Source organism: Podarcis melisellensis (assembly GCF_964234715.1).
Source record: "Podarcis melisellensis genome assembly, chromosome: 11".
Classification (NCBI taxonomy): domain Eukaryota; kingdom Metazoa; phylum Chordata; class Lepidosauria; order Squamata; family Lacertidae; genus Podarcis; species Podarcis melisellensis.
The window spans coordinates 2,331,606-2,357,397 of NC_138543.1; the positions used below are offsets into that span (position 1 = coordinate 2,331,606).

General features: G+C 44.2%; 1 protein-coding gene and 1 long non-coding RNA gene across 3 annotated transcripts; one reads left to right on the forward strand and one right to left on the reverse strand.

Moving 5' to 3' along the window:
* Positions 1 to 990: 990 nt before the first annotated feature.
* Positions 991 to 10,179, reverse strand: ZFAND5 (zinc finger AN1-type containing 5). Of its 2 annotated transcripts, none has more exons than XM_081930788.1 (6): positions 10,015 to 10,179; positions 5,996 to 6,152; positions 5,652 to 5,763; positions 5,174 to 5,274; positions 2,839 to 2,964; positions 991 to 2,637 (listed from the first exon to the last, which is right to left on the reverse strand). In XM_081930788.1, exons 2-6 carry the CDS (start codon positions 6,144 to 6,146, stop codon positions 2,489 to 2,491), a joined length of 639 nt encoding a protein of 212 aa, XP_081786914.1. In that variant the 5' UTR covers positions 6,147 to 6,152; positions 10,015 to 10,179; the 3' UTR covers positions 991 to 2,488. The 2 variants fall into 2 exon arrangements, with proteins under 2 accessions (XP_081786914.1, XP_081786913.1); XM_081930787.1 differs by having other exon boundaries at positions 5,174 to 5,277.
* An 807-nt stretch (positions 10,180 to 10,986) lies between these two features.
* On the forward strand, positions 10,987 to 25,214 carry LOC309380674. The gene is made up of 4 exons (XR_014173012.1): positions 10,987 to 12,121; positions 17,646 to 17,708; positions 21,740 to 21,807; positions 23,856 to 25,214. It is a non-coding gene; the product is annotated as an uncharacterized lncRNA (long non-coding RNA).
* The last annotated feature ends 578 nt before the right edge of the window (positions 25,215 to 25,792 follow it).

Genomic DNA, 25,792 nt, shown 5'->3' on the forward strand with positions numbered 1-25,792 from the left:
TTAGGTCTCTGTTAAAGAAAGTGTAAGTTCTCAAACTACCGTGTCACAGGCAAGGCAGATACATAGCTAAGCTTTGATTATAGTGTCATTAATAGCCCACCCCTTGTGAGGTTTGGAGCTGCTATGGTTTTTTTCCACACACACACACACACACACACACACACACACACACACACGAGGAACAGAAATGTTCTTCTACAACTTCCATGAGAAAGCAAACTAAACTTTAAAAATCTGCTCATATAAGTAAACCTGTTATTCCAGGGAATAGCTCCAACGTTTTGCATCCTACTTAATTATAAACGCATTACTAGCCACTACAGAACAGAGCTCTATGCACAGACTTTTGACTTTCCTACAAAAAATATATAAAAGGAAACAGAGCTAGACCAGGGTGGACATAATTTGGGAAAGTGAACTAGGGAGTGTGCTCTTTATTGCTCCAAGCTCTTTTTAAAAAAGAAGTTTGAAAAAGGGGAAATCTGTACACATCACATAGTTTCCATATTTAATTCCATGGAAGTGGTAGCATGATTACACCACATAGGGTAATTGGATTTCATAACAGTAATAAATAAAAAACAAGTGATTCAACATGGTCAAAAGGCACAACTTTTGCAGTAAATCAGGTCAGAAAACTGCAGCTAAGGTGGCAGCAAAAAGAATCTGAGTGGAGAAATTTGTAGATCAAAGCAACTAAGACTCTTAAAGGCTTCTTTTTTCAACTATGATGTTGCTCTTAAAGGTCCAGGAGTCATATCTGTATTCCATTTTACATGCTTTGCTCATCTGAACACATCTTCATTGGCTGAAGTGTACATAAAAATAAAATCCAGCAAGGGGAAAAACATGCAGAAGAGCTGATCTCCAGAATTATTAACTAATAAGAATTGAAGGATTAGTTGCAACCAACTTTTCACAAGTAGGAGATTTCAGATTATTCAATCAATATTTTAATAACCCAATGAAGCATCACAAAAAGGAGCTATATCCCTCTGTACATGATTTTATTATTTACATAATACAATATAGCATAGATGCCGGGTAGCATGATTATGTGCAATACATAAATATGAACTGTCTGTACACATTTGTATATCTAATAACTCAACTGAGGACAAAATATAAAGCAAAACCTGATGCTTTTAATGAAGAAAAACTAAGACTGAACACTGCAATAGAAGTCAGAAGTAGTGCCCTGTGTATACACAACTATTTACAGATGAGGACAGGCATTACCACTACACTACTCTAAACTGTACTTGTTTATATAAAAAAACACAAGTTTCATACATCACAAAAACCTTCCATTATAACACAGAAGTGATATTACCAGACAAGCATCAGTGAAGTATACTGCCTTTTCTAGAGTTGTTATTGTACAATGCTGTAGATAATGCAGCCCATGCAATACACCCAAGAACACTATAGTCCTACACCCAAGTACTATTAAAATAATAAAGCAGCCCTCAGAGTGGTTCCAGGTACCACTTAAAGTCTACAGCAGCCATATTGGGTATGATTTTTCCATGCAAAATGGTGCAATCTCACTACATTTGAAAACTATAAAAATTAAAAGCTAACGTTCTTTTGAACCCAGAACACATTCAACTTAAGATGTATATGACAAATTAAATGCTTGAATACATTTGCAAACTAGGTTCATCAGATGCATGTTACTTGACAGAGCTGCTGTGGTTATGTTTATTTTTTAAATGTAGCATTTTGTTTGTAAACTGTAAAACAGTCTTGTGGTTTTGTGCTACACAAACTTATCAGCTACATAAAGAGTAAGAAGCAGACAAATCTTCTGTTGTAGGCTAGTTCAAAAAGTTCTGAAAATGAAGTTTCCTTTGGGAACCAGTTTTAATAGTTGAACAATTTTCATCAGTTCCAAGGATTGCACTGTTCAGACTCAAATTTCTTGGTTTCATTCAGTAGGTAACCTTAAACTGCAGCTTATGGCACCTGAACGCCCGTCCTCTTTAGAAAGTGGCTCCTCTGCAGCTCAGTTTCAAAACAATGAATTGTGGAAATTAAAGAGGACAAAGTTTAACTATGGTAAAAGTAGACTCATTTTTTTCCTGGTGTATAATTTAATCAAGCAGGCACGTAGCACTATCCAAGGATGATATACCTCAATTACATTCCCAAAAGGCAAATCTGCTGCAAACATGCAGATTTTATGCATCTGTTTGGCACATGTGAACTAGACAACTCTGTCTTTTGTGCAAGTCTGTTTTACAAGTGCAGGTCTTACTCTTTCAATTCATTTTGGGGAGGGCATGTACACATTTTAAAGGGCTGTATCTATCCAATTCTGCCTGTAACACCCACAACATCCTAAAATATCAATCAATAAGATAGACTAAAGTAAAACTCTGGAGAACATCAAAGGAAAATGGCCATGCATCTGCTCTTTAATGTTTTCCTAGGATATTTTAAAATAAAAACAAAGAAAGTCAGTCTTTTCACCGAGTAGGTTAGTTTATATTCTCTGGATTTTTTCGGCCACAACAACTGGATTCTCTTTTCTGATTTTTGCTGCAGCTTCTGCTTTGTAATCATATGGGCAGTTGTGCTTGTCAGAGTAACGGTGAAGTCCACAAAACAGATTTCCACATCGGCAATCAAACCCTGTAAAAGCACAAAAACAGCATAAAGTCCTGTTCGGTGAAGACCTAGGTTTCGTCATGTGGAATAAAAAAACTGAACTCCGGTACATACACACATCTGTGCCATTTCAAAGTGTCACAAAGTTTCAAAGTATGCAAGTCCTCAGCAGTAACTATATTTAAGACTGGATAAGTGTGGATAATGCAGTGTCCAATAGCATACCTGTAAGGCCAACCTTCTTTCTGCACATAAAACATCTGTTCTTCTTTGGTTTAGGCATTTCAGGTGTTTTCTCTTCATTCTGAGATGTACTAGGCTGACTAACTGTAGGACTGGGTTGAGTAACAACTGAAAAGAACAAAACAGGCCAAAGTTGATTAGACGTGGTATACTGTAATTCTAAACTGCTTTCATCTCCACATTTTAAATTCTCTTCTTTACACACCTCAGTGTTGGTAGTTTATTTATAGAAAGAGATGCTGAATTAAATTTTAGAAGCACCTACTCCTTCATCCTCCCTGTCTCCTTTTTGTAGTAAAGAAATCATTAGAATGGTTCTCTTATTATGTTAACCTGAAAACACAAAGTTATTCCCCCCCCCCTTCTGCCTATAGCAACCTATGACCCATGAAAAGCTTCCCTGGGGGGTTCCCCACCTTTTGTGGGGCAGTGGCTTCTAAGTTGCCACAGTCCTCATCTTTTCCAGAAGTCCGCTGTACCCTCCATATTATTCAGGATGCCTCCCCTTCAGAGACTTTTTTTGGGGGGGGAAGAGATAGTAAAGCTTCATTCCATTAAGTTCAATTTCTCAAGTTAGTTTAGGATTCAAGCAATTCAGTCTTGATAGAAGCACCAAGTAGAGCCCATAACCTTCTGGGCTGGTTCCCAAGTAATGGATTGTAGAAGATTTGTGTGCTGGAGATTACCAAGAGTAAAGATGCAGGTTTCGGAATGGATATTTTATGGTCTCACTCAAACTTTCAGCAAACTACTACTCTTGCCACCACAAAAAACATACATTGGCTGAAAGGATGTACCTTGGAGGTTCCTCTTTCCTATTCTCTCCCCTATAATCACCATCACCTTCAAACAGAATCTGCATCAGCCCATAGCTGCTCCAGAGAACTAGGAAGGTATTTCTGGGTGCTCAACACCTTAGTGTGGTATGTTTCCATCTTTCTGTGCACACAGTATTCAGTGTTGCTGCACTATCATCATAAATGAAGAGCTAACACTATCATACTACTACTACTCTTTCTTTTTTACCTAATCTATGCAGTTAAAAAACGCCCTTTCATTTAATGCATTATCTGTTTACTTACACTACAGATTTATTAAGCTTACTAAAAGACACGTCTGTGGAAGATGGGTGGAACAACACACATCATACATAGGCCATAGCATATTCTATCATTTTATATACTCCCACCTAGTTTCAGAACATTAATATGTATGCTACTTGATTCAAAGAAATATAGGAAATAATTGTGCTATTTAAATATCTTTCAGCTTGCCGTCTACCTTCACATTTATCAGGAATATACATAAAAAGGTCCCCCTGATGTATAAAGCTGTTCATCATTAAGGCTGTACCTGCTGGGCTGGCCTTTTCACTTACTTCTAAATGAATCCCATGTCCAAATTCACCATATTTAGAATTACATTTTATGATACTATACACCAGCAAGAAATACTGGCAAAAGAATCAAACCATCCTAATATCAAAGCGTTCAAACAAAATCATATAGTAAAAATACATTACTAAAAACAACTTTTAAAAGCCTATTATAAGAAGAGTTCATCCAAACAATTAATGTAAATATATACCCATTGATTATGACTTCAGCACCAGAACATTCAATAGTGGGAATATTGAATGCAAATTAATACAAAAACGCTCATGCAAAATGCTCTATGGATTCCAACCTTGTGAACTTATTCAAATTTAGGAAATATTTCATAAACACTTTACAAGTACCAGAAGTTACTTCAAAATGTCAAGTCTTTAAAAAAAGCCTGAATAACAATGGATGGAGGTATATTATATTCAGAAATAATCATTTCAGTGAAGTTGGTATACAAAACAGATATAAAATAGGGATATAAAAAACAAAGTTACTTAAAAAAACCAACCTTGTTTGCAAGATTGTTGGATTTCTCTAGTGATCAAAAGTAACTATTGAAAGTTGTAAAGACTGGTGAACTGCAGCACGTTAAAGAATTCGTTCAAAATTCTTAATGAAAAAAAACACCAACCATTTTTTATGGTTTTCTTTAAATAAAAAAAGAATAGCACGTTCTCACTACTCAATTCATTTTCGCTGAAGGGACTAGCGACATTAATCTACTTATAATAACTGTTGGATGAACTCTTACAAGCAGTGAACAAATTGATCTAAGGATGATAAATCTTTTACTTTGCAATTTTGCCTTTTAATGCTAAAGAACCAAATACTAAAGAGAATATGGCACAGTTTTTCTCATTGGTTACCAAACGTCTACACCTGCCAGGTCCCACTGAACTAGCTGCACTTAAGCGACTTTAAAAAAGGCATACCTGGCTCTGTTGTTTCTGTTTTCGGAGTTACTTTCTCCTCTCTTGAAATGCTCATTTCTGTCATTTGCTGTGTTACAGGCAAGGCGGCAACAGGCACATTTCTGCTTGCATTCAGTGAAATGAGAGCAATCTGTTAGTGCTATTAGGAAGACTAACATCTTATAAAGCTAAAACTTAAAAACCCTGGGCTCTTCTTTGACAACTATGACTGAACTCACTGGAGATAAAGTTTGATGTATAGACTGTAATATCTAAGTGTCCTTGTAATCTAACCTTATAGCAAACTAAGGCATTTACATCAATTCCCTCATTGTAAAGCTCAGAGCCTTTTTGATTGCAGAAGTAATAAACTCTGCAGTTATTTCCCCTACAAACTAGCTGTAGCAGAAACTGTTATAATAGTAACAGGCTTAGAGTGTCCCTTACATACTCTCCCAGAATTATTTCATTTCACTATCAGGCTCTACACTGCTCTTACCTTGATTTGTCAGATGTGCTGCCAGCAGCACCTTCACAGTTGTTTAAACTAGTATCTGCTCTCTGTACAGATGCAGAGTCAGAGGTAGGACTGTTGGAACCACTTGATGTTCCTGTATGAAGGGGGAAATATAAGCATATTGATTAGAAATGTAAACTTCGTAATATGCAGATACTACAGCTGTTAAATACTTGGAAGTCTTTTTAATGAGTTAATTTGGCTTATACACAAAAATGCCTCAAAGTTACTAGAATAGTACAAATGTTCACTTAAATGTTTATATCTGAAATGTGACAGTATTCACAGCTAGCATTTTAGTTATATTATGTTCCTCCAGCACATACCCATTGGACTGATTCGACCACTATTTTGCTGTCTTTGAAGATGTTCTTTATAGCAGACAGAACACATTCCGTTAGTTCTAGGATTCCCATAAAATCCACACCCTGTGCTACACAGCATGGGCCCTGGGGTCTGGTTGGTCTCCTGAGCCATCTTGTGCTGTAAATAAACACACACACAAACTGCTTTAGAAGTTGCTATAAGATCATAATTCACATGAACTAGCCATTACATAAGATCACATCACATAGCCATATTTCCACAGTGGTCATTCTCTGTGTATAAGCACAGGCAACCATAACAGGAAAAGGGACAGGGCTAAAGGAAACCACTCCAAACAGAGTAAGTAAGGTATGAGGCAAAAGCCTGTTTCCACTTGAACTTTGTGAAAAGATACCACCTTCCCCCAAATGCAGACAGGATTGTGAGCTACACCTGTGTGATTCCTTCATCTTGTACTATAAGTCAAATTGGCAGGAATAAGCAGGAATGCCACCCCAACTGTTGAAGCTGAAGAGAGGTAAGTAGCTTGCCTATTGATTATCTTCAGCCTAGGGCCTAAAAAGGAGAGGGAAGATTGGATTCATATTCTCCAGTCCCAAATCAACCTCACCTGGATTGCTTTACTACAGAAAAAATGTTGCCTCATAGCTTAGACGCCTGAGGGTCAATGTTAAGTGCATACAGGCATCAATGCAACCTGCCCACAATGCACTGCTTTCAAGTAAGCATATGGCAGAGGTGAATCTAAATGTATGTTCCATTGACAGTCATTCGGTGCTGAAAAGACCACATCCACAAGGATCATCTCAAAGGTCATCCAGTCCAACCCACTGCAATTATGCTCCTTTGATTTAGACTTAAGGGTCCTGATCCAGCAATCTTTATTGGAGTGTGGAAGAAATAGAGAGAGAAACATTCTATCTGTCTTTAACTGTGACTCCTACTGCAGAGCATTGGACTAGATCAGGCGTGGCCAGACTTGGCCCTCCAGATGTTTTGGGACTACAATTCCCATCATCCCTGACCACTGGTGCTGTTAGGGATGATGGGAGTTGTAATCCCAAAACAGCTGGAGGGCCAAGTCTGGCCATGCCTGGACTAGATGACTCTTCAGGTCCCTTCCCACTCTAGAATTCCTCCATTTTGCTCTACCTGCCCCATCTGTGGAGTGGGATGCAACAAGAACAACACTAGAAGCAAAATATATGAACTATCAAAATAGTTTGTGGTTCTGTTTTCCTTTATTCCTGTGGAGAAGGCAGACCAACATATGCTAATCATAAAACCCTGGACTGTGATTTGTCACTGAAAGGGACACAAATGTGTCCTGAACCTTTCATAGTGATTTTAAATCTTCAAGTCTATTCAATAAAGCAGAACAGTCTTATGCTTCTCCATTCATGCCTGTTCTGGTTATTGCCTATCAATAGATCTCACAGCATGGGGAGTACTTTTAGGCTCAAGAGACACACCGCTTTGTATATTAAAAACAAATTATGGAGATAAGGATGGAGCACTAGTCTTGGTAGACTAGCTCAACAGGACCTGAGAACTTGGGCCCGTAACCAAACCAACCCCATGCTAACTGAGAACACCATGTGTTTAAATTATTTTATACAAAATCATCTACTATTTTAATAAGACAAAAGCTATTAAGCTGAAGAGTTTCACTTGAAGCAGGCTTTTTGGAAGATGTCCTGCTTAATATATTCATTAAAACAAGCCACTCATTTTACAGCAACTCAGCAAAATACCGTGACTATCAAAACAAACTTGAACAAAATTTCCTGCTTGAAAAGGCCGCTTCATCTGTGCATGACACGGGTCATGTTTTAGCAACATAAACACTTCAACTTCATTACCATATAAGCTATGCAAGACCGATATAAAAATATAGGATCCATAACCTCTGTTCCCACAGCACTACATTAATTGGATTGTAATGTGTAATAATGGTCTACTAGAAAGAAAAGCATTTGAAGGCCTCGACAATGGAAAGGCAGCATATAAAACTGTGAAATGAATAAAAATGAAAAATCTTCACAGAGCATATTTGCATGTATACATTTTAAACAGTATGAAACTTCCAAAGCTTGAATTTACATATCCTGAATAATCGTGTTTTTTCTGCACGAGCATCTTTAAGAAAATCAACTGAGAATGGCTTCCGAGTTTATTCTTGTTCTAAAAGGCCTGAAGACAAGAGTCCTGTACCATACATACGAGTGGGTCACTTTTCCACAATTGTTATAATATAGCATTTTAGAAGATATGCTCAAGGGGGACAGAAAAAGAGGGCCTGTTTCACAAAACAGTAGATAATATTTGCTGAATAAATATCCCAAGGCAGACTTCAGGCACACCTTCACCATAAAGTCCACCCTAACTCACTAAAATCAGCTTGTAATTTATAAAGAAACATTTGTTTGGGAGAATATGTGGTCACAAATTTGACCTGTTTTTCCAAAACAAATGTAAAATTGACACCGTAAACTATGTAAAACTTATCTGTAAAAACAAAGCTGTGCCATTTTCATTTTTCTAGTTTCATGTAAATTTTGCAGCATCCAATTAAAAAGCCCTAGAATGACATCATCAGTATCAAAGAAGTTTGCACCTGCAAATGACTAGCATGGAAAGCCAAACAAATCTTTACAGAAAAACCATGTTTGTTATGGGGTATGGATTTCATAATTTTAAGCTAGCTACCGTTCTTTAGCCCTTTTGCTTTTTTACTGGAATACTGGGTTTGAATACTATCACATGCACGGCGTCTGCTTGCTTTAATATTTCTCAGAAGCCCAAGTCACATGGTGCGTGCATTAGCTTCCGCTTGTCACAAGGCTGCAATGTGACAGGCTGAGCTAGAGGCTCAGGCAAAAGCTCGTCAACAGGGGCCTCTGAAATCAGCTTCTATTTATATCTCCAAAGGCTGCCCAGCTCCTGTACAGCCCACAGAACTGAAGCAGTAAAAATGGACCAACAGGAAACTATAAAAGCAGCTTAACAAAGGACACTCAATTAAGAGAAACATGTCAGGCTGATAACTATATCGAGAATTTATCCAAGCGATTTTAGCCCTGAGCAAGAGTAGTAAGAACAGTTAAATGGCCCAGATGACTGCAATTGTGTCACTCCAGAGCACACACTACAAACTGTATGCACCAGATGGTTCCTCCTAAAATATGCTGATTTGGGTTCCCGCTCTCCAGCTCAAGAAAGCTGCGCTTGCTCAACTGCATGGCTTGCCTTCATAGAACTGCTCCGTCCATATTAGTTGCAATGCTGGTCCAAAGCCACAGACACACCGTGTAGCATTCATGCGCAGAACATGGGGAACATGCCCCATCCAGGCCCCATGGCTTCACGATTTAATAGTTTAAGCAAAGCTTACAAACCACGACTATGTTTATCCAGGTTTCCGCCTTTTAAATGCAATTTAATTAGGAAGGGGGCAGAAAAGGAAAGCTCCTGTGGGGAAACTGGGTGGTAAAGGCACACAATGAAAGAGCGGAGGAAACTAGGCCGGGGGCCTGGAGGCCCGAGAAAGCGGGCGCGGGGGGGGGGGGGGACACAAACAAAGGGAAGGGAGGAGGAGGAGAGAGGAAGCGGCGAGAGGCCTGCCGGAGAATCCCTGAGTCACGGCCAGGCCCAGCCGAGGAGAAGAGCCGCTCGCGGCCTCCGCGCCAGGCGGCCCACGGGGCCCAGGAAGCCGCCTCTCTCCGGGGGGGGGGAGGAGCCGCCCGGGTCCCCGCGCCCCCCCGGCCAGCCCTTTGTCTGCCCCCTCCCCCGAGGGTCTTCTGCCAGCCCCCCCTCGCCCCGCCTGGCTTTGGGGGCCCCTTTCCGGGGAAAGCTCTTTCTCCCCCCCCCGCGCCGAAGCCCGGCTGCCCCTTCGCGGCCCTTTGTCCTCCGCCGCCGCCTCCTTGGCGCGGGGGAGACGCGGAGACACAGACCCCCCCCCCCCAGCCGGGGGGGGGCAGAAGGGGCGCCGCTGGGAAGGAAGGAAGGGGCGACTCACCCGCCTCGAGGCTCCCGGCCAGACTCCGACCCAGAGGACAAAGAAGCGGAAACCGGGAGGAGGAGGAGGGAGGAGGCCGCCGCCGCCGCCGCTATCCCGGGCTCGGGCGGGAAGACAGCCCCGCTGCCGCCGCCGCCGCCGCCGCCGCTTCCTCCCTTTGTTCCTGAAGCAGCAGCGGGAGGAGGAGGCGGAGGAGGAGGAGCCGCTGCCGGGCGGGGGGGCGGGGGGAGCGGCTGCTGGGAGGGCGAAGGGCGGCGCTGCTGCTGCTGCTGCTGCTGCCGGTGCTGCCTCTGCCTCTGCCCCGCCGCCGCCGCCGCCACCAGCCTCGGGGCCGGAGGAGCCGAGAGAGCGCCTCGCGCGCACAAACCGCCGCCGCCGCCGAGCGAGCGAGGGAGCCAGGCAGGCAGGGAGGGAGGGAGGGAGGAGGGCGCGCGCGTGCGCGTCGGCGGCCCAGGCGCTTGGAGGGAGGCGGGCGGGGGCGCGCGAGCGAGCGCGGCAGCTGACGGCTCGATGACGAGCCGCGACACGTCACCAGGCCCCGCCCCACGCCGCCCCTCCCCCTCCCCAGGCCGCGATCGCTGCGCTTGGAGGCGCCGCCGCCCTCAGAGGGATTCCCTCGCGCGCTCCTCCTGGCGCAGCCCCAGCCGCGTCTCCTCGGAAGGAGGCCCCGAGTGGCGCCCGAAGTGCCGCGCAAAGGAAGGGATGGAAGGCAGCCGAAAAGAGCTGCGAATTCCTGCGAAATCTCCCTCGCCTTCGCGAGGAGAACCAGGAAACCCCGAAGCAGCCGCGGGACCTGGAGGCAGCTCCGAGAAGAAAGACCCGCTGAGCGTGGAATGTCCTGCGTGTCCCTTCGGACATTCCCCAGGCATTCCTGCACACTCACCGAGACACACTTGCTGACTTGCGGGCAAACTGTGGTGCCCAGGGAATCTGCACAACTGTCCCGTTCAGGTCAACCGTGCCCTCCCACCCATTTACATGCCGGCCTAATCCTGGGAGAAAAACAAGACTGCCAGGATACCCATAATAAGGAGATCAGCTTCCATCAAATATTTTAAAAGATATATATACAGTACATATTAAAGGGCATGCATAGTGCTTAGAGACTTTTCCTTGAGCACGGCTACTCTTGCTAATTTAGTGGGAGCAGAAATTTCATTTTGGATTTAATACACGCTTGTAAATTATCCAAGGACCTCTTATTGTTCCAGTTCTTGTGATTGGTCAGAAATGCAGTTTTAGTGGTGTCTTATTTACTGAGGTGGTCTGGCTGTGGCCACGGGAATCCTAATTGTGCCATAGCAGTGCTTAGCCTAGGACCTCCTCAACAGGCCGAATATCTTTTGAAAGTGTTGTTTGAAAACGGCTTCAGCTGTTGCTGTTGACAGCTGAGCATTTCTTGATCTTGCCTTATATTTGCTTTGATAACCAATTCCAAATTACTGTATTTCTTTCAGCATAAATAAAAGTCCCTCTATTACTACCTCAACACATTGTAATTATAAATATTTTCTCTTCACTATACACTCCTATTAAGTGACCTGCTGGTATTCGTTAGACAAATAAAATGTGAATGTTTAAATAGTAATATAAAATGAATGAAAAACAAAATGGATCTGTACACAACAGGGAGCCCAGTTGCGGCTTTGAGCCATTTGTTCCCCCTTTTGTGCTTGCTGAACAGCTGTGACCTTTACCCTACATAAAGTTCACACAGCACATCAAGTTGCACATATTCTTGTTTTGCTGGGATCCTTTTTTCAGTAGCGGCGAGTTTGATCAGTGTTAATATCTGCACGCTAGAGGGGTTTTTTGGTGAGTGTCCTTTTAGTGCCTCAGACTACAAGTACAGGCAAGTGGGCCTTGAACTTTCTGCTGTGAATGAGTAAGCTTGTGCTGCTAAGATGTAAACAGGGATAAGGCAGTTGCCGCTTTCACTCCACTGCACGGAAGGGGCTCTCTTACACTACAGGGGGGATACGAGAGAAGCTGCTTCCCCGAGCTCAGCTGTGGTGACTGGGCAAAAACAACCGTACTTATCAGTGAAATGTTTGGACTGAATAGGTGCAGCAGAACCTTTTAGAGTTCTGGAGGCTTGGATCCTAAGGTAGGTCTGCGTAAAGGGAAGGTTTTTCTGCTTACACAGGGGCAAGGTGTTTCTGATTTCCTTGTCTGCTGCTTCTGCAAACTAGTTTTCAGAGGGCTGGGGAATTCTCCAGAACAGCATTTTGGAAGGTGCAAAGGAGGACAGCAGAGCTTGGGATAAAACTCCCATCTGTCTGCACAAGCAGATAAGCCCAAGCCCAGTCCAGGACATTTTTCTGCCAGAGGTAGAACAGTCAATGTCCCTGTAATGTCCTCTTTTAATGAGGATTTGTTAAAGAACTAAGTACAAACAGGTCTAATATCCTTTAGGTGCTACTTCACTCTGGCTTCTTGCCCTGCCCCTAACCTCAGCTAAATATGGGAGGTGCCCTTAAAAGTAGAGTCACATTTATCCTTACAGCCAAATCATGCTGTGCAGTACTCAGGACAGGTGTTCCCAAGCTGATCCATGGACCACCCATGGTTTGCAAGCTTCATGCAGGTGGTCTAGCAAGAGTAGTGGGTGCAGCAGCTGCTCCATCATTCTTAGAGCCTGGGGGTCTGCCTGGAAGGTGAGGATCAGTACAACCAGAACACCTTTTCTGTTTTCTTAAATTATTATTACCCATCCTTCACTAGCAGGTCCCAGGTTGAGTTGCAGCAATTCAAAATTAAAAACACTTGGAACAGATTACAATTGCAGGAATATGGTTGACCCTGAAAACATACATCTCAGGTGTCAAAGGCCAGAATAAAGAGATCTGTACATTTTCTAATATAGGCTTCCTCAACCTCAGCCCTCCTGATGTTTTGAGACTACAGTTCCCATCATCCCTGACCGCTGGTCCTGCTAGCTAGGAATCATGGGAGTTGTAGGCCAAAAACATCTCAAGGGCCAAGTTTGAGGTAGCCTGTTCTAATATGTCTGTCACTGTATCTGCACTCAGCTGTGGTTTTTCATTGTGCCGGATCAGTCTTCGTCAACCTTGGCCCTCCAGATGTTTTTGGCCTACAACTCCCATGATTCCTAGCTAGGAGGACCAGTGGTCAGGGGTGATGGGAATTGTAGTCTCAAAACATCTGGAGGGCCGAGGTTGAGGAAGCCTGTCCCAGATAAATTCAGTTGGGAAACCCAGCCAGATGAGTGGGGTATAAATAATAAATTATTATTATTATTATTATTATTATTATTATTATTATTATTATTAAGCTATTGCCATTCTTTTATTTCTTTTATCCAATAAAGTTAATGGAAGGCTAGAATTAAGATGTAAAACCCAACTGACACATCAATTGCATTAAATATTCATACACTGAGGTTGAATCCTGACAAGACAGAAGTACTGTTTTTGGGGGACAGGAGGCGGGCAGGTGTGGAGGATTCCCTGGTCCTGAATGGGGTAACTGTGCCCCTGAAGGACCAGGTGCGCAGCCTGGGAGTCATTTTGGACTCACAGCTGTCCATGGAGGCACAGGTCAAATCTGTGTCCAGGGAAGCTGTTTACCAGCTCCATTGGGTACGTAGGCTGAGACCCTATCTGCCTGCGGACTGTCTTGCCAGAGTGGTGCATGCTATCATAGAATCATAGAGTTGGAAGAGACCACAAGGGCCATCGAGTCCAACCCCCTGCCAAGCAGGAAACACCATCAGAGCACTCCTGACATATGGTTGTCAAGCCTCTGCTTAAAGACCTCCAAAGAAGGAGACACCACCACACTCCTTGGCAGCAAATTCCACTGTCGAACAGCTCTTACTGTCAGGAAGTTCTTCCTAATGTTTAGGTGGAATCTTCTTTCTTGTAGTTTGGATCCATTGCTCCGTGTCCGCTTCTCTGGAGCAGCAGAAAACAACCTTTCTCCCTCCTCTATGTGACATCCTTTTATATATTTGAACATGGCTATCATATCACCCCTTAACCTCCTCTTCTCCAGGCTAAACATGCCCAGCTCCCTTAGCCGTTCCTCATAAGGCATCGTTTCCAGGCCTTTGACCATTTTGGTTGCCCTCCTCTGGACACGTTCCAGTTTGTCAGTGTCCTTCTTGAACTGTGGTGCCCAGAACTGGACACAGTACTCCAGGTGAGGTCTGACCAGAGCAGAATACAGTGGCACTATTACTTCCCTTGATCTAGATGCTATACTCCTATTGATGCAGCCCAGAATTGCATTGGCTTTTTTAGCTGTCGCGTCACACTGTTGGCTCATGTCAAGTTTGTGGTCAACCAAGACTCCTAGATCCTTTTCACATGTACTGCTCTCAAGCCAGGTGTCACCCATCTTGTATTTGTGCCTCTCATTTTTTTTGCCCAAGTGCAATACTTTACATTTCTCCCTGTTAAAATTCATCTTATTTGTTTTGGCCCAGTTCTCTAATCTGTCAAGGTCGTTTTGAAGTGTGATCCTGTCCTCTGGGGTGTTAGCCACCCCTCCCAGTTTGGTGTCATCTGCAAATTTGATCAGGATGCCCTTGAGTCCATCATCCAAGTCGTTGATAAAGATGTTGAATAAGACCGGGCCAAAGACAGAACCCTGTGGCACCCCACTAGTCACTCTTCTGCTCTGGTTATCTCCCGCTTGGACTACTGCAATGCACTCTACATGGGGCTACCTTTGAAGGTGACTTGGAAACTAACTAATCCAGAATGCGGCAGCTAGACTGGTGACTGGGGGCGGCCGCCGAGACCATATAACATCGGTCTTGAAAGACCTACATTGGCTCCCAGTACGTTTCCGAGCACAATTCAAAGTGTTGGTGCTGACCTTTAAAGCCCTAAACGGCCTCGGTCCAGTATACCTGAAGGAGTGTCTCCACCCCCATCGTTATGCCCGGACGCTGAGGTCCAGCGCCGAGGGCCTTCTGGCGGTTCCCTCATTGCGAGAAGCAAAGCTACAGGGAACCAGGCAGAGGGCCTTCTCGGTAGTGGCGCCCGCCCTGTGGAACGCCTTTCCAGCAGATTTCAAAGCGATAAACAACTACCTGACATTCAGAAGGCATCTTAAGGCAGCCCTGTTCAGGGAAGTTTTTAACGTGTGATATTTTACTGTATTTTTGGTTTCTATGGAAGCCACCCAGAGTGCCTGGGGAGGCCCAGCCAGATGGGCAGGGTATAAATAATAAATTTATTATTATTATTATTATTATTATTATTATTATTATTATTACTGATTTTTAATAGTATTTGTATGGCTTCTATTATTTCTTCTATTGCTTTTTCTTTATTGCAGTTTGACTCCTACAGTATTCAAATTGTAACACAAAAAATACAATAGAAGAAATAATGGAAGCCATACAAATAAAATTAAAACCATGCAGCATCTAGCACAACCCATTACAATTGGCATAACAGGCAGAAAAACCATTACATGGTCTGCCAAAACTCCCAGCAATTTTCAAGTGGTCCATGCCAGGGGGATTGGGAGCTTTGGAAACCATTGCTCTAGGAAAATAGGAAGCTACTGCCTTGAAACACCTCAGAAGGTAGTTTCAATTTTGGGCTGAAGAGACCACAAGTGGGACACCATTACAGGACCCCATGTTCCAAGCAAGCTGAGTTGCAAGAGCACCCGATGAATTCATAGCATCACTGTAAATATATCTGTCATTCTGCCTCATTTGAAAATTAAAGATACACAAGTACATCAGATTTCTTTTAGCTGTGTTAAACCAGGCTTCCTCAATCTCAGCCCTCCAGATGTTTTGGGACTACAATTCCCATCATCCCTGACCACTGGTCCTGCTAGCTGGGGATCATGGGAGTTGTAGACCAAAAACATCTGGAGGGCCGAGGGTGAGGAAGCCTGTGTTAAACTAAGATATGATTACCTCAGCCTCTGCCTCCCCTCCCCACAATTACTAATGGCCTGGGCCTCTTGCCAGGAGAGCTTTAAAAGAGGTTAATCTCTTTTACTCATCTCACCTGGATGGCAGAAAGAGATGCATTTCTAGAAGCTATTTCCAAACATTTAGACAAACTCTAACTGGCTGGCACCATGCGAGATTTTGTAACACTCATCCACTGTCAGAAAAAGAAGATAAGCAGTCACAAGAGCACCTGGTAAACTCAATATCTTCTTTCTTTCACACAAACACCTGCCATCATCTGCCAGGGATGCTTTACTTGAGACTCCTGCATTGGATGGGACTAGATTGGCATTTCTCAACCGGGGGCCATATGGTCCCCTGGGGGCCCTCAGGTGAAAATTGTGTAAATGGGGGGCCATGGCACCAGACCAGAGGACCACAGAGGGAAGTGAGAAGTGATCAAGCAAAACTGTTTTTCATGGCATTTCTTACTTTGTCTTTGGTAGATTCAGGTCTCAGTTGTGTGAATTATTTACTCAGCCTAACCCTGAATCACCTTAGCATACTGGACAGAGATGATCTTTGGTTATTCCTCACAGCAATAGAACCGGATATAAAAAGCTTGTTTCTGGTCATCAAGCACAAGGGTCACATCGATAGAGAAATACTTAAAGAATATTTTTTTAATGTAATTGTGTTTTGTGTAAATTATAAAAATTAAAATTAAAACATGTTCTGTTTACAAACAAAACATTGAAATTGCTACCTTTCTACAGGTAGGACAGGGGGTCACAGGAAGGAAACAAGGTGGGAAGGGAGCTGGGGTTGGAAAAAGGTTGAGAAGCGCTGAATTAGATGACCCTCAGGGTCCCTTCTAACTCTACAATTCTATGATTCAGGGATTTGTAAATTTAAAGAAACAAAAGAATACCAGCTTCTTTCTAGAAGTGTTAAACATGACTGGAATACAGGATTTGTTTTTATGTTAATTTTCAAGCCCAACACAAGCACAAGTTGGTGATGCTTTCCCCTGTACTAGTAATGAGTCCTTGCACAGCCAAGAAACCTCCTGTCACAAGAACGTTTCCTTCTACCTTGCACACTTCACCTCCAGCAGCCGCTTCACCTCTTTGCTGGGCTGCTGCGGCTGTGGCTGCTCCACCCCGCGACATGCCACCCGCTCTCCCGCTCCCTCTCCCACGCCCTGCCCACCAATGGTGCTGTGGCTGGGACAATGGAGGTGGAAGAAGAGCAGGGCAGAAATACCTGAGAGGGCCAGGGGGAGGGAGAGCAAGAGGGAAGGGAGGCAAAATACAGGGAACCCTCGATTTGTGTGAGGGTTGCGTTCTAGGTCATTGTGCACTTGCATGAAATCACGTGAAATGGAAACGCCCTGTTTTGCTCCTGCCCCACCCTTTTAGTGATGTCCTTTTTGATGTTTGTGGGTCACCTCTGGTTTGGCACTATGTGTTTGGCACTGTGTACGGGACAAACTGCATCTTATATTAAATCGGTGTGGGACACAGCATTTGGCTGCTGGCTGGGTTTTCTGCCTTTGGCTTGGAGGGGCTCAGAAGTTGAACATACCTGTGCTTGGAAAATCCCTTATTTTGGCTGCTGATCCCTTATTTTCGAGGCTGCTGGTCCCTTATTTTCAAATCTGTAAGTTGACAGTTATGCCACAAGTGCTACGGCTACCAAGAGTTCACCTCCAATTCCAACCTCCTCTTTCATTACTCCGTAGCATCTCCTGAGGCTAAACATGTGGACATTTTAAAGTGGGGTTGATCAGAACAAATGTTCAGAGGTTGACGAGGGCCTGCTCGCCATAGGAAATAAATCAGTCTCACACCAATGATATATTGAATAGGCCTAGCCAGCAACAACTGAGCTGAACCGAGCTGATCAGGCCCTGAGCATGCTCAAACTGCTGCGGCCTAGCATTTTATTATTTCACAGAACATTGTATCAACTCAACAGTAACAGACAATACCATATAAGGAAAATCACACCACTATCAGGGTATGCTGTATAAACCAATCACAGGCTAGCATGAGGTGTCCACACGCTGATCATGCCTAACACAGCCTGCCCTGCCAAAAGGTCAGGCTGCAGTAAATTTCCACCCATGTGCCCATTTTCCCTATAGGTAAAACCAACCATATTCCCACATGCCCTCTTTTCTTACTTATTTTATGAAAAATAATTTTTTTCTTAACCAAACCTAAGCAAAGTCATTTGTCTCATTTTCTAAACGCTTATAACTTGCGACATAAATCCTTCTTGTCATCCCTGTGGCGGGTTGCGGTTTGTACCACCATGTAGTACACTGGGCATACAAAGAAGGTAGGCATTGAATGCAGCAACACAACACAATAAATCCTGCAACAAGCAAAATTACAATTAGTAAAAGTTTTCTTAACCATACTCTATTAGCTAACCAGGAAGACAACCATTCCCATGGATCAAAACCTTCGGGTGGATTCAAAGGATTATGGGCTATCATTTGTTCCATATAATCAATAGTAGCAGAAATATTGGCCGATTGATCAGATATATACATACAACAATGGGAATGAATTAAGGCACAAACTCCACCTTTAGAGGCAAGGATTACATCTAAAGCATAAAAACTTTGTAAAGCAACTTCCCTTATTTCTGACATTTCATTGTTAATTAATTTTAAAGCCAAGATGGTAGAATTAAACAAGGCTTCAGTCCAATTAGCCAATTTATGTAGATCACGGTAATTCATAGCTGCACCTAAAGAGGGCAGAAGAGACCTAGAGATGGCTGTCCCTGTATATTGAGAGATAGGTGAATGCACTTCCCTTTTGTTACGCAAACGAACAGCTGGGAGCTTGTCCATTTTATACACTAGGGGTATGACTACTCCTAAGGTGCAGGTTCCAGAAAAGGCAAGAGGGATTTCTTTGTAGGCTCTTGTGCCACAAAATAACCATAAGTCAGATTGAAGCAAACATGTAGATCTACTGCTTTTCTTCATCCAATCAAACCAAACATAAAAATCTCTACACGCAGCCTGTTGTTCATAAGTCATGTTGGTTGTGACATTATTAACTAAAACTTTTGGCCTACCACTCATAGTAGTAACGTTAAGAAAACAAGAAGATCCATTAACATACTCATAGGTCCAATTACAATATGGATAATGACCTAAAAAGTTACTACTATTATGATTGAAAAGAAAACAATAAGACGCTGTTTCCATAAGTGACAAAAACACAGGGGGTGAACTAGTACGATTATCCTTCATATTATTACTAATCTTATATGAGGCATTTACTGGAATACCATGCAATAATATACCAGACCTCTTTGATTGAGGAGGGATATGCATACATACCCAACATTCAGAAAGATTAAGTATAGAAGCAAAATGATTTATGTCCCTAACATACGTATTGTTGGTCCAAATCTGATGATAAGGTTCAGGTCTCTTGGCCTTCTGCAAAAGAGCAGCGCGACGAAAGCGACGTCTCACAGTGTCCACAGAGGGGTGATTGGTAATCACGGTGGTTTCCCAAGGGGAAGGAGGGCCTATGCGGTAGGGATGAAGATGATCTTTCAACGTGCCAGGAAACACTGGAACAGCTGTGGAAGGTGACTCCATCCAGGGCACATCAATGTGGCGATGTCTCCAGCTGTCGTGTGGGTTGAGATCAGGTGGAAGGTCATCACTGGCAGACAGCGTAGAATACGATTTCAGGGCGCTGGTGTTCCCTATTGTTGTGCCTGGGCCCGGGGTGGGCCCGACTGCCGGTTTCCCGTCGGCTGGTTTCGGTGGTCTAGCTGGTTTTGCTGAGTCAGCTGACCTTGCTGAGGCGTGGCGGAACGGCATTGGTTGGCCCAATGGAAACCCTTCTTGCAAATGGGGCACTTTGAGTTAGGGCGACGCTGCTGTGTGGTAGATCTGCACTGTGCACGAAAATGCCCTACTTTGCCGCATCCAAAGCAAGTTTTGTCTTTGGCAGAAATTTGGGGCGCGGCGGAGGACAGAGCCGCGGCTAAAAGGCGAGCTTTGTGCGTCTCTGTGCCCACTGACTGGCAGGCTTTGAGCATATCAGCAATGGCAATATTGGGCGTTGTCATCAAAGGGCGCAGCGCTTGCTTACAGTCCTCATTTGCATTATCAAACGCAAGCTGGCGAACAATCACTTCTTGGGCTGCTATGTCCTGAACTTGCCGCTTGAGGGTGTTATACAAGCGATCTACAAATTGTCCATAGGGCTCTGCAGGGCCTTGACGGACGCTGTTGGGTGTAGCATACACGTTACGTGGGGGAGCATGAGGCAAATGAAGCCATTCCACAATAGACACAGTCCCAGGCTTCTGGCCAGTGGTGTATAATTTGGCCGTTGGAAGGAGTGGGGTGGCAAACACTGCAAGCGATAGCTGGTCCATGGAAAGAGAAGGGATCCTGTCCACCATACATCTGCTTAGGTGATCATTCACGGTTGTTAGAGCCTCTTCCATTGCAGGGGTAACTGTGACCTTGTCCGCTGGATCCTTATGTCCTTTAAGGGCAGAATATAGCGGAGACAGAGTGGAGGTGGGCTCAAACCGCTCGTGCCGGGCTGGGCCTCCCCCCAGGGCGCCAGGAACCATTACAGGAAAAAGATTTGGGGTGGCAGAATCGAAAGCCAGCAATGGAGCAGCGGCACGAAGAGATCCCTGAAGAGGAGTGGTAGATGGCTGTGCAGAAAGCGAAGAAGGTGGTGGAGGCTGAGGTGGGACAGGAGGAGCCGAAGAAGAGAGATCCGATGGTTTAGGAGGTACATAAACCGGAGGATTCGAAGAAGGCAACGTGGGATGCAGAGGCGAAGGAGGAACCAGAAGGACAGGTGAAACAGGCGGTGAGGTAGCCAGGAGGATATTTGCAGGAGTTAAGCTTGACATAGCTTTGTAAACTTTACACCAGGCATGTAAAACTTTAACATCAATCTGAGGATGATTCTGGAAAAATTGTCCTATTTTATCCCAGTCTTTTAAATCAAAAGTGCCATCCTGAGGAAACCAGGGGCAGTGGGTGTCCAAAGCTTGAATAAGGGCCTTGAGATCAGCATCAAGCACAACAAGGTTGTTACTGGCCAGAAGGAATTTAAGGTCATCAAAAAATTTCTTCTGTGGTGCAGAGTGAGATTGCCCCATGATAGTGAGAACAGCAGAAAAAAGAGAGTAGTCGCTGGGATCCACAAAGGATGAAAAGGAGCGACAAAAGGAAGGGAGCTCTAACCGGGATCCAAAGAGGATGAGTGGTACCTGGAACCCTGGCCGGGTGTGGTCAGTGCTGAGAGGGCCGCAGCGCACGAAGTCCGAGAGAGGCTGTCTCACAAAGGCAGAAGGAAAGGGAGCACACACCGGGATCCAAAGTGGATGAAAGACACGTGGTGAATGCTGGACAATGAGGAACGACGTGGAGTCCGAAGTTATTCACACGGGGCACCAAATGACGAGGGCCTGCTCGCCATAGGAAATAAATCAGTCTCACACCAATGATATATTGAATAGGCCTAGCCAGCAACAACTGAGCTGAACCGAGCTGATCAGGCCCTGAGCATGCTCAAACTGCTGCGGCCTAGCATTTTATTATTTCACAGAACATTGTATCAACTCAACAGTAACAGACAATACCATATAAGGAAAATCACACCACTATCAGGGTATGCTGTATAAACCAATCACAGGCTAGCATGAGGTGTCCACACGCTGATCATGCCTAACACAGCCTGCCCTGCCAAAAGGTCAGGCTGCAGTAAATTTCCACCCATGTGCCCATTTTCCCTATAGGTAAAACCAACCATATTCCCACAAGAGGTCATTTCCTTGTACCAGGAATAGGTGAAACAAGCCACCGTTGGCAGGACTGGCAGCAACTGCAGCAGGTATGCTCTATGCAGATTTTGTCTTCTCTTGTTAACTTTGCTGCATTAAATGTGCATTCTGTAGTTGACCTCCTTTGCAATGGTTTATTTTGAAATCTTTAATATAACATTTTATTTTCCTGTTAATGTTGCTTTGAATGTATATTTGACTTTATTCAGTCATATCGAGGCGGGTCAGGACTGCTGATCCTTTTAGATTTGTCAGCAGCCTTTGACATGGTCGATCATGATCTTCTGGACCACCGCCTTGCAGACGTGGGGATACAGGGCATAGCCCGTAACTGGTTGTGCTCTTTTATCTCTGGTCGGGGACAGAGGGTGGCACTAGGGAGGGAAATGTCGTCGCGCCACTCCTTGGTGTGTGGAGTGCCGCAGGGCGCAATTCTCTCCCCGATGCTTTTTAACATCTTTATGCGCCCCCTTGCCCAGATTATCCGGAGCTTTGGGCTGGGATGTCACCAATATGCTGATGACACTCAGCTCTATCTGCTGATGGATGGCCACACCAACTCGGCCCCGAACACACTGACCAGATGCTTGGAAGCTGTGGCTGGATGGTTTCGTGGGAGCCGATTGAAACGAAATCCTTCAAAGACAGAGGTCAGGATGGCATGGGGATGAGGGACCAACTCCCTTCTCTTGCGGGGGCCCAATTAGTGCCATTGCCTTCCGTTAAGAGTTTGGGTGTAATCCTTGACGCCTCCCTTTCCATGGAGGCGCAAGTTACAGCAACAGCCAAGGCGACATTTTTCCACCTTCACCGCATCAAGCAGTTGGTCCCTTACCTTTCCCGCCCCGACCTGGCCACAGTGATCCATGTGACGGTCACCTCCAGGCTTGACTACTGTAATTTGCTCTATGCGGGGCTGCCCTTGAAGCTGTCCCAGAAACTCCAGCGGGTGCAGAGTGCAGCAGCGAGGCTCCTCACGGGGTCTCTGCCATGGGAGCAGATTCACCCAGTGCTTTTCCAGCTGCACTGGCTCCCGGTGGAGTACAGGGTCAGATTTAAGGTGCTGCTTTTGACCTTTCAAGCCCTTCATGGCCTAGGACCCTCGTACCTACGGGACCGCCTCTCCCGGTATGCCCCACGGAGAGCCTCAAGGTCCATAAATAGCAACACCCTAGAGGTCCCAGGCCCTAAGGAAGTTAGATTGGCTTCAGCCAGAGCCAGGGCCTTCTCAACACTGGCTCCGGCCTGGTGGAACGCTCTGCCTCATGAGACCAGGGCCCTGCAGGATCTGATTTCTTTCCGCAGGGCCTGTAAGACAGAGTTGTTCCGCCTGGCCTTTGGCTTGGAGCCAATTTGATTCCCTCCCTCTCTTTTTTTCCCTTTCTTTTCCTTCTCCTCCTGCGATGAGGCTACATTTTAATATTTTAATGTTTCATTATTTTAATGTTGTATTTTATTTTTGTTTTTAAGTTGTAATCATTCATCTTGTTTTTATTATTGCTTGTAAGCCGCTCTGAGCCCGGCCTTGGCTGGGGAGGGCGGGGTATAAATAAAAAAAATATTATTATTATTATTATTATTATTATATTTTAGTCTACATGGTTTTATTTGCTGTTTTAGTGTGTTGTAAACTGCTTTGAGATATTTTCTTAAAAATATAAAGCAGTAAAGAAATGGAATGAATAATAACAATAGTAAAAAAATACCAGACCACTCCCGTTTTTGTTAACTCAGAAGTAGAGAATGTTTCCACAAGGATAAGTGAATTAAACAACCCAAGGTATGTGATGAAAACAATTTTAGATCCTATGCAGCACAATCTCCCTCTTTCTCCCTGGCCTCCTGGCCAGATTTTGCCTTCATGAGCTCACCAGCAGGGGTTGCGCTCAGATAAAAGCAAGGACACAGTTTGCATTCACAGGCAAAGTCTTGAAATATTTCTGAAATGTACCATGAGGGAATTCCATAATCAGAAGACAGTCACCCCAAGCACCTCTCTTCATACTCACATCTCTCTCCTCTCCTGCCTCTGTTGTGTTTATCTGTCATTATTTTTAGTTGCATACATTAACATTTGTTCATATTTGCTGTTTTGCAGGTCCACTATACCAAATACCTTGGGTTTTTGCTCATTTGTGTTTAAATGCTGCAGCCTTTTTAATGTCATGATGGATGGAAAATGTTGGTCTGTGGATGGATTCTCTGTGCAGAGACAGCAAAAGAGGAATAATGAGATGGCTTTGCTGACATTCCACAGCACAAGGAGCATGGGGCATCTGGTGTCTTGAGCATACATTTTATCATTTTTAAAAGCCTACTTTTGGATGTGTGCTTTGTTTTTATTTTTTAAATGAAATAAGGACAGAAGTAAAACGGTACAAGGTTTGACCATTGAATTTCAGATTGCTGCAGATTCCCTGCTCCTACCACCATTTAATTCCTCTAGCTAAGAGCTGGAATTCTCTATAACTTTTGTATGTATGTATTTTTGTTGTTGTTGTTCTAACATTATTTTCTTTTCTCTGATTTTCCTCTTAATTTTTATTACACTCTAGTTTTGGGCAGATAATTAAGGATGTGTAGAAGTACTGAGGCATTCCTAGTGAGCAAGTTGCTCTTGTTTATGAGCCAGCAGCGTCTGTGTGTACTGTTTGTTTATTATTACATTAATATCCTATCTCTCATCCAAGGAGAATAAGAATAAATTGGCATTGATTCAAAGTGTTTGAATTTATTTTATCAAAAATATAAGTGGGTTGACTATATCCTGGATACCGTTTATTTATGATCACTGGAATTTTTGAACTAATCACAAAGTATTTACCAAGGACTGACCTGTTGTCTGGAACTACATCCTGAACCTATTAAAATGTATGTTTCTAAGCAGCTAAAGACTTCTAAATAGACCAGGCATGCAGTGTTGGAAGAACCCTCTCCAGCACCTGGGGCGGCGTAGACCATATGGACTGTGAATACGGCATCCCGTGTGTGCGCAGTCCGTACGGGATGCCGCTTGCGCGTGGCGGCTATATGAGCTGCCACTTGCGCAGCGCCCAAACGGACTGTGTGTGCCCTTGGACACTCTACAGCTGGGAGAGGCAGGGGCCATCTTGTCACCCCTCCCAGAGTGGCACCTCCACCCCCCTTACTATGCCCCTGCAGGCATGTCCAAAGTCTGTTACCAGGGCCTAATCTGGTTTAATCCTAAAAATCCTAAAAAACCTTAACTCTTCACTTCATCAAATCTGGCCCTCTTTGGACACCACTGAAGTAGACAATGGAACCTGGGAATCTAAGTGACACAAACCAGCTAAAATGGTTATTGGGCTCTCTGTTTCACTAAAGTGAACAGTCAGCTTCAGAGCTGGAGACAACCAGTTCAACTCTACAATGCAGAAGGGTAATTATCACAAACAAAATAATAATAATAAAAATTCCCTCCAGTAGCACCTTAGAGATCAACTAAGTTTATTGGTATGAGCTTTTGTGTGCATGCACACTTCTTCAGATACAAGGCTGTCTTACCTTGGGATTCAGCTGGATACTGTGGCACAGACTTCCTCACTGCCTGAGGGTAAATTGATGGCCCTATGTGACATTATTTTGGAGTTTTTGCCACTGGAGAAGGTTATCTTGAGACAGATTCAGTCCCTATTGGGTCATATGAATTTCGCCTGCAGGGTGGTTGCTCCTGGTCGCCCCCTTTGTGCTCGCCTGGCAAGACTCTCTGCAGGCCTGCAGTCACCCATCATCAGGTGCGATTGCCTAGGGAGGTCAAGGCAGACCTCAAGATGTGGCTGGAATTCCTGAGGGAGTTCAATGGGGTATCTCTGTGGCAGGATACCTTGAACCTGCACTGTGATTTCCAGGTCCATTTGGACACTGCTGGATCCTTGGGTTTGGGGCTTTATTTCCATGGCCATTGGTGTGCGCAGCCATGGCCTGAGCACTGGCAGGGCACCGTCATTACCCATGACTTAACATTTCTTGAGCTTTTCCCCATTGTAGTAGCAGTGCACATGTGGACCATGGAGT